This window comes from Trichosurus vulpecula, chromosome 3, assembly GCF_011100635.1.
Source record: "Trichosurus vulpecula isolate mTriVul1 chromosome 3, mTriVul1.pri, whole genome shotgun sequence".
NCBI lineage: Eukaryota > Metazoa > Chordata > Mammalia > Diprotodontia > Phalangeridae > Trichosurus > Trichosurus vulpecula.
Genome location: NC_050575.1, coordinates 123,912,650 through 123,922,145, shown reverse-complemented (window position 1 = coordinate 123,922,145; position 9,496 = coordinate 123,912,650). Strand labels below are relative to the sequence as shown.

Here is a 9,496-nt window from a genome sequence, read left to right as displayed (position 1 = left end):
ACCAGTAATTCAGAAGAAATATCTAGGTCTGGTAGGGGCATGAATTTTCTAGCTAATGAGGTAACTTGTGTTCCTAAATCTTGTGCCAGAAAAATAATATACAAGTAAATATTGAGATACTTTATATGGTAGAACAAAGCTAGGAGGATTAACATAGGCATGATGCGTAGAATTGGGTTTCCTACGTGTCTCACATACATTTGAAAATGTGTTATATTTTGTCTTAAGTCTTCACTAATGCGTGTGATATAAAATATCTAAGGTCAAGAAATGGGGAAATAAGCTGGCATTAAAAATATGCATTTGCAAAAAGTCATAAAAAGTGCCTTTTGTGCCCTCTAGTGTGCTAAAAGTAGGTGCTTACTATTTAGGCTATATTTTAAGAAACTAAGATAGAAAAATGTCTTGAAGCAGCATGGGTTCAGCGGAAATAATGCTACTCACTACCTGAGTGATCCTGGGCAAACCACTTTACTTCTTACCTCTCTGAGCCAGTTTTTCCCTCTAAAATGAGAGCTGAATTGGATAATCTCCAAAGGTCTTTTGAGGTTTAAACCTAAGATCATATCATTCATTGGGAATTAGAAGTGGCTTGCTCTTCCCATATAAAAATGGCACGACAAATTTGTTTAATCGTTTTTATATGAAAATATATTTCACGCAAAACACAAACTTGATAAGATTAACAAATGTAGAAGAATTTAAATTCAGCACGGTGTTCTGCTACATCAGTACAGACCTTTTAATTTACACCCTTCAATGTCCATTTCAAAGGAGTGGCGTTAAAACTTGTGGCATTAGCTTCATACCCTGTTTAAATTTTATGCATTGGTATTTCCATATGTCAAATAAAAATCTGCATTCATAGCATAAAACATGCTGTCCTTGGGAAGAAGGTGCTGCATCTTGAGTTGGTAAGCAAGGTCAGATAAGAGGGACTCTGATTTGCCACTTAGTGAGGTAGTAGATATTTCCTCAGGTATGGAAGGCAAAAAATGTTCCAAGTGTCTCTTGTGGCCAAGTCACTGTGACAAGGCTCTTCCCTGCAGGCACATAAAATAGCAGACAGATGAACAATGACAAAAACATTTTGGTTTAACATTTTAATGGCTAGCGTTTTTTTTCCCCTTATGATAGCTCATGCTTATCGGTTACTTATCGTGGAGAAACAAAGTTACAGGAATCTTCCCACTGCTTCAAAGGCACTTAAGCTGTTGCAAACGTTAGAATCATTGTGTAACATAACAAAGTTTGAGTTTCAAAGTACTACCAAGAATTTGTAGCAGTGGAATTTGTGGCATCCTACTAATCTTGATGACCCACAGAATTTCAGATTTAGAAGAAACTACAAAGACATCTACTACAAATCCTGCCTGAAGCAGATATTCTGTTGCATTAAATCCCCAAGTGGCCATAAGACTTCCACTTGAAGACCTCCTGCAAGCACCAACAGCTTCCTGAGGTGCCCCAATTCAGTGTAAAGTGAGATAATATTTATTATCGTTTTATTATTGTGTTTGCCTGGTACATAAGAGCTTTAAAGGAGGTTTTTCCCCCCTCCTCATAGAGCTGAAACAAGTCTCTCTGCAATTGCCCACCCCTAGTTACTGTTACTTCTGCCTTCTGGGACTAAGGAAAAGGATTATAATTCTTTTATATGACACCCTTTCAAATCTTGAACATAGCTGTAATGTTACTCTCTAAGCTTACCCCAAATAGCCCTGATCCTTTCAGTGTCCCAAGGCATATTCTCTAGGCCTTTGGAAAATTTTTAGAATTTCCTGTTTTAGAAAGTAAAAAAACAAATTCATTTTCAAAAGACCCTGGTTTTAAATGGAATGTATTCCTTCTGAAATTTGCACGGTTGTGCACAAATGACCATTTTGAGCAAAGTAGTGGATACAATGAGAACATCTTCTGATGACAATTTATCTCAGAGGCCTTTTGAAATATTTCCATAGCCATTACCTGGGAATCATTACAAGTTGGAGCCAGTGGTTTCAAAGAAGGGCTTCTTCTTACCTGGCTCCTTGTGAGATGAGAGTCTTCAAGTAGGGAGACTTCTAGTTGTGATAAGCTGGGTGCCAGAAACACAGAATCTGCAGTAGTGCTGGTAACCAGTTCATCTAAAGCATCAACTTGTCTCTTCAAACTGTGTAAAGTACCTTCTGTTTGTTGTTTGTCTTTCATTAAGGCCTCTGCTTGTTTGGACATACAGCAGCGGAGCTGGGCCTGAAAATTGTTTTGTTGCAACTTAAATGTCTATATGAATAGTCAAATGCGTTATAAATGTTACCTTCTAATGCTAAACAGCAAAGATGCACTAATTTAAAATCAGTAGATTCTTCATCTGTAAAATGAACAGTTTGGACTAAAATGATCCAAGTAGGGTCCCTCCCTCTGAATTCCACAATTTTGATCCTAAAACAACTTGTTTCTATTGCAATTTATAGTTGCCCTGTAAGTTAGAGCAAGTATTTCAGCACCATTTTACAGAGGAGGAGACTTATAAGACTCAGAAAGGAAATGACAGAGCTAAGTATAGGGTAGATCCAAGCTCTAAATCCAAACCTCTTGACTGATGTTGAAAATGTACCAGATTTGGACTCTGAAGACCTGTTTCCTTATGTGTAAAATGAAGGAGTTGGACTTGAATCTAGTCACTAGATGATGCCTCAGGTCTCTTTAAATTCTATAATCTTACAAGCTGAACTAGAAACCCCCCCTCTGCCACTTACTATGTAACTGGTTAAGTCACTTCATCTTTTGGGCTTCAGTATTCTCATCTATTAACTGATCTCCAAGGTCATCTTATAATCAGATGATGCCATGACTAAATTCCAATGTTACATGGTACCTCAACATTCCAGAATCTATGCTGGATATGTTTAGTATCTCAATTTAAAATGTTCTATTATAGCAGGATGTAGTGGAAATTGTGCTAGCTTCGGAGCTAGGGGGCTTGGATTAAAATCTTGGCTCCACTCTCCTTTTTTGTTGAGTTTTTCAGTCATGTCTGACTCTTCTTGACCCAATTTGGGGTTTTCTTCGAAAAGACACTGAAGTGGTTTGCCAATTCCTTTTCCAGCTCATTTTACAGATGGGGAAACTGAGCCAAACAGGGTTAAGTGACTTGTTTAGGGTCACATAGCAAGTAAGCAAGGCCAGATTTGAACTCAGAAAGATGAGTCTTCTGACTCCAGGCCTGGTGTTCTATCCACTGTGACACTTAGCTGCCCTTTGACTCTCCTAGTCAAGACCCTTACTTGGACCTTGGTTTCCCCACCTCTAAAATGGGAATGGATGGACTCTAAGGTACCTTCCACATTTAAGTGATCCTAATACTTCTCCACCTTAATCTTAGTGGTTCATAACAATATTTATACAAAATACAACCTTGAGTCTGTCTTCACGGTGACGTAGTTTCTCTCTCATTGCTTCTCCACGCCAGTGCTCCTCCTTTGTCAAGGGGAAAAAGTAGTCATAAATGAACACTCTTACATGGCCATTGCCAAACCACTCACTCCTCCTTGTGGGCCCCAGATCTATTGTTTCTAAAATTATCTTCTGCAGTCTTTTCTGTGACATACAAATTGCAGAGTAGTTGCTCATCTTCACTGTTTCTCAACTTGGAGCTCTCTAATACTGATGAAATCAAAGGTCCTCGGACCTGTGTGCTGAGCACTATGCTAGGCCCCTGGCAGCTACACAGTTAGGATGATAAAGCAGAATTGTGCAGATTAAAACAATGGGTGCAACATGAGGTCAGAGACCATTACAGATGGGATGAAAGGAGTTTTCTTGGAGGTAGTATATGCGTTGGGCTTTAAAAGATGGGTAAGATTTCAGTAGTTAAAAGGGTAAGGAAGAACAAACTTTGGAGATCCGAGGAAGAGCATGAGTTTAAAGATGCACACAGGTAGGAAAGGGTAGGACATGTTCTGGGGAATATGGAGGGGAGTTTTAAAGAGTAGCTTAATGATAAAGTAACTGAAAAGAAGCGATGAAGTATATGGAACGAGAATCAAATGCTTACCATGATGTGAACTTTGGACAAATTTAGCTTCTCTTCAAAAGAATACTGTCGCTCCTCGTTGGTGGAAAATGGAAAGTTCTCTTTCAAACTTTCCAATTCATTCTCTAGGGTTTCTGCTTTTTCAAAAATGGCATCTAGATCTTCTAGTGACTCTGGAAGAGACTGGTTGAAATTCTTAAGGCCAGTTCTGAGTTCGCTTTTCACTTCTAATTTTAGTTGCTTCATTGCCGCATTAATTTCCTTATGTTGTTGATCCAAATCCTTTTGGTTTTTTAGCTAAACAGTAATCAAGAGTTGGATAATTTTAAGTAAGAAAGATATGCCTACACTTGATTCAGTCAGCTCTTTGAGCTGGCTGACATTAAGCTATGTGTGGTAGAGTGGACAGAACAGTGGACTTATGTCCCAAATCTGCCATTTACTAATTTCATGACCTTAGGCAAGTCACTTCTCTTCTGAGTTTCCATTTCCTCATCTGTAAAATGAAGGTGAAAATATGACCTACCTCAAAGAGTTAACTACAAGGAAAACACTTTGAAAATCTTATAAATGGAAGTTCTTATGAGTCATGTAGCCAATTAAACATTAAGTACATAGCAATGTGCTAGTGCTAAGAGGAATGAAGATGAATTGTGATAATGCTAACAATAACATATTTTTTATAGTGCTTTGAGGTTTCCACACTACATTCTGCATTCCCTCGGAGGTAGGTCATTAAAGTATTATCTTCTCACTTTACAGATGAGGAAAGTGAGACTCACAGAGGCAAAAAGATTTATGTATGTCCAGTGGGATACTAACCTGGTTCTTCTGGCTCTTTCCCTGCCTATAAACAGTTTACAGTCTAGTAGGGGAGACGAGCACATGGTTAACTAAAATACCAAGGAGAGTGTAAAAGGAGAGTTCCCACCTGCTTCTTGAGCTCCAGATAATCGTACTGCATCTGACTAAGCTCCTTCATTAGTCTCTTGGCTCGCTCGTGGTTATCATGTGCAACTTGCTCAATTGCTGCCATTTCCTTCTGCATACAACTGTTCTCGTGTCTTTGATCCTATAAGAAGAGTTAAGTGACCATGACAATAACAAACATTTCTACTTCACTTTAGGGTTTACTCTCTTCTTATCAGTTCTGTAGGGTAGGTAGGACAAGTGTTGTTTTCAGTCTATAAAAAGACAAAACTAAATTTCAACCACGGTAGCAAAGAAGCAAAAAAAAGCATTAGTGGACACTGCATTCGATAGCACAGAGTGCTAGCTCTGAAATCAAATGTAATTCCAGACCCCACATTTTCCCTTACTCAGGCTTCAGCTTCACAACCTATAGAGTAAGGATGATTCTGACCCTTTTGCATGATTCAGAAGGATGTTAGATAAAAATTATTATTATAGCAAAAAATGTCTTTAAAAAACTTTTTTTAAAAGTTAAATCCTTTAAAAAAGTTAAATTCAGGTCCTTTCCTGATTCCAATTCCAAAATTCTTCCCAGTACACCATACTGTCCTCTCTGGGTAATGAGTGGTGCTATGTAAACAGAAGATTATTGTTTTAGGGCTGAAAATAAAATCAACACTCCTTTGTTTTTAAGCTACAGGGTTAAATTTATTATTTTTTAAACTGATTCACTGTCTTACTGAAGTGCACTATGGGGGAACTTCAATTCAATTTAAAAAACATTTATTGAGCACCAACTACATGCCAGGCAATGTGCTCAGTACAGTGTTGTACTGTGGCTTTGGAGTTTGAGGGCCTGGGTTAATATTTTGCCTCTGTCACTTAATACCTGTGTTGACTTTTGGGAGGTTATTAAATCTCTATAGACAATAATAAAATTTAAATGATATAGGTTCTACCTTCAAAGAATAAGGTAATGGTGGGGGTGGGGGGTGGGATGTAACTTATAGACAATTAGGTTCATATAAGGCAGAATGTGAATGGAGCAAAGGAGAAGTCTGACAAAATAAAGGGAAGAGGATGGGATCAGATGAGGCTTCATAGAAGAGGTAGCACTTGAGCTCAGTCTTGAAGAGGGACTCAAGGGAAAGGCAGTGCAGCATCAACCATATTGGATTTGAAATCAAGAGGGCCTAGATTTAAATTCTACATGACCTTGGAAAAGTCTCTTCTCTTGAGATTTAACACTGTAAGGCAGCAGTCAAATTCAAATAGAGATAATTGTGAGCTTCACATTGACTTAAAAAACCACCAACTGACACTATGTCACTTTATCTTTATTTTGTTGAACATTTCCCAATTACATTTTAATCTGGTTCTGGCTGTATCGAGTTTTACAGGCTGCTTGTTCAAGCCTGATATCTCTCCTATAAGAGATAATGTAGTCTAATCCCTCATTGTTTACAAATGAGGGATCTGAGGCCCAGACAGGTTAAATGACTTCCCCAAAGTCACACAGGAACTAAGTAACAGGCATGAATTTAACCTAGGTTTTCTGACTCTCAAGCTGAGGACTGGACTAGAAAATCTCTAAGGTCTCTTTCCAGCACTAAACCTTATGCTCCTAAGACACAGTTCTTGCTTACAATTCCTTATAATAACCCTGAGATTACATGAAACTCCTCTGTGGCTAGAGTTTGGTGGGTCCCAGTGACTACAGGCTAGTATTCAACTAGCTCAATATGGTCTTCTCCCTAAGGGAAGAGGAGAGACAATTCCATAGGCATTCCTCAGCCTGATTTGTGCTGCTCTAGGATCCAAACCCAGAAAACTGAAGCAATGATGTACATACAAGAAGTGCTTTTTCCATTTGGGCCCGCTGGGTCCTGATTGCTTCTTTCAGGCCTGCAATTTGTTTTTCAGCTTTCTCTTTCTCAAACCGGAAACGGTTCTGAAGGTGGGTTATATCAGCTTTGGAGAGGTCCACTTCTTGCTGCAGAACCAAGAGTTCACTTGTTTTTTTTATCAATTGTTCTTCTCGTTCTGAGAGCTGAAGTCCTAGAATAAATATTTTTGAGCAAGTTTAGCCTAGTGTCAGCCGTGGGAATCTGGTACTAGTGGGAAGGATTACATAACTCAAGTTTCCTCCAATCCCTGCAATGTGAAGCCTTTACATCAGTGCTTATAAACAGTTAATTTGGTTCTGCCACCAATCAGCTACATGACCTTAGGCAAGCCACTGTCTATGGATCTCAGGCTCCTCCCTCTGTAAAATGAGGTTTGGTAGGTGTGGCAGTGGATAGAGCACCGGGCATGGAGTCAGGAAGACCTGTCTAACCTATGTGACCCTGAGCAAGTCACTTAACCTCTGTTTGCCTTAGTTTCTTCATCTGTAGAATGGGGATAATACTACTAAATCTCAAGGTGGTTAAGAGACTCAAATGAGATAACTGTAGCACAGTACCTTCCACAAATATTAGTTGTTATTATTATTCTATGGTTCTAAGATCCTTTCCAGCTCTAACATTTTATCTGTATGAAGTATGCCAAGGCCCTTACTACTTATGCTCTTATACCAACTGCTGGTTTTGTTTTTTTTTTTTTTTTGGTGTGGGGGAGTGAGGAGAAGAGGCAATTGGGGGTTAAGTGACTTGTCCAGGGTCACACATCTAGTAAGTGTCAGGCCAAATTTGAACCCAGATACTCCTGACTCCAAGGTCAGTGTTCTATCTACTGTACCACCTAGCTGTCCCAACTAACCTGACTTTGCATGGTACCACCTGCCCAGGTTTACTTGCCCGTCATCTTACATCTAAAATGTCTAATCTACAAAGGGTCATCCTAGAAACCCCTAGAAGACATTTCAGGCAGCACAGGGTGTTTCAATCTCAAAGACCTAAGGGAGTTTATTGTAGTAGAAGAAACTTGACAAGATGATCCTATTTGGATTTACATAAGAAAGACAGCCTTCTAAATGATGTTAGAATTTGTAAGAATTTACTAAAAATCCCAGACTGCTCACCAAGTTTAGGTCAGTTCTTTGTGAGAAATAAAACCATGTTTTAATAAAGTAGCTGAGAAAGATAGAAAAAAGACATTCATTTTTCCTCCGCCCCTAGTCAAGATGGTCCTTCCATGACAGGCATTTATCATCCATATCTGAAAAGCCTTTTCAGCCTTGAAGAAACCATCAATTAGCTTGAACTCCACTGGCATAGCCTTCAAGAAACGAGGGTCAAGGCCATAACACAATAAATATCAAAAGAAAAATTTTGTAGATGTATGATTTTTTCCTCTTATTAAACTAATGAAAGATCTCAAAAGTGGAAAAGTGCTGTACTTGGGTCAGAGGACCTTAGTTCAAACCTTGGTTCTACCAAGGGTTCTGACCCTGGGCAAGTTACTGAACCTCTCAGGGCCCCAGTTTCCTCATTTGTAAAATGAGTAAATTAGACTACATATTTTCTAAGATCTCAAATCAAAATTTGTGAAAATAAAATTAATAGAAAGCCCTCAGATTACTCTTCCCCCTTAAATGGCTCTTTTTCTTAAAATGAACTGTTTTAGTGATCTATTAATATAGCACTAAATTAATCTTAGAATGGGGTCTTGAGCTCCTTTTATATGTTCAAAACTCCTACTTTTAACTCCTGTTGGTCATTACGTAGGCCTGTATGAGGCATGTGGTAACACTTACTGGTTTGGTTTAATGTTTTCTCCAAGGCTGCACTCCATTTTTCCTCTTCTTCCAGGGTCTTGACTCGCTCCTCCGTCAGTGTCACCTTTGAGATCACTTGTTCCAATTTGTTTTTTTGACTCTCCAACTCCCAATCTAGCAACTGCTGCTGATCTTTCAGTTTTGCTTTACAGGCTTCTAATTTTTCTTCTTCACCTTCTATTTCTTCCTGGATTTGATGAAGACGCTAAACAAACAATGTTAGGTTAACGAGCCTGGTGTAACAAAGAGTTCATGGAACTTAGGAGTTAGTAGAGACCACAGACACCATCTACTTCAACCCAAGCAGCCATATCCCACCCGTCCACTATTTGTGAAATTTTCTGAAACCAAGAATAGAACTTTATGTTTGTCTCTATTAAGTTTCAACTTAATCAATTTAGCCCATTAATACTAGCCCATTGAGATCTTTCTGTATCTGGAGTTTGTCACTCAAAGTGTTAGTCAGCTATCACTGCAGGATAGATTCCTAGAGTACTCCATTACAGACCTCCTGATATGCAATGATTCTAGGATTTTGTGACATCAAAACCTGTTTTTAGCTCATGTTTTTAGCTCTTAGGAACAAGGGGTAGGGAATGGAGTAAAGTTAGTTATTAGCAGCCTTTGCCCAGGTAGTTTTTTTTTTTTTACATTTTTGTGAAGTACATTTAAGAGACAGTGTGGCATAGTGAATGGAATGTTGAATCAAGAAGACTTGGGCTTAAATTTGGCCTCTGACACTTAATAATTACATGGCCCTTCACAAGTCATTTAACCTTTATATGCCTCCAGAAATTCCTAGGACTAATCTACTAAGTCTTAGCTAGGTTGTGATCTGCTTTGGTAAAGGG

General features: G+C 38.7%; 1 protein-coding gene across 1 annotated transcript in view; it reads right to left on the bottom strand.

The window, feature by feature from the left end:
- Positions 1–624: 624 nt before the first annotated feature.
- Positions 625–9,496, bottom strand: part of CNTRL (centriolin) — a 90,223-nt gene continuing 81,351 nt past the window's right edge. The window contains exons 38-44 of the mRNA XM_036750283.1: positions 8,625–8,850; positions 6,780–6,985; positions 4,947–5,087; positions 4,037–4,312; positions 3,397–3,459; positions 2,023–2,232; positions 625–1,043 (exon numbers count right to left, since the gene is read on the bottom strand). Coding sequence (XP_036606178.1) covers positions 1,023–1,043; positions 2,023–2,232; positions 3,397–3,459; positions 4,037–4,312; positions 4,947–5,087; positions 6,780–6,985; positions 8,625–8,850 — 1,143 coding nt within the window. The 3' untranslated portion in view covers positions 625–1,022. The remainder of the gene's footprint in view (positions 1,044–2,022; positions 2,233–3,396; positions 3,460–4,036; positions 4,313–4,946; positions 5,088–6,779; positions 6,986–8,624; positions 8,851–9,496) is intronic.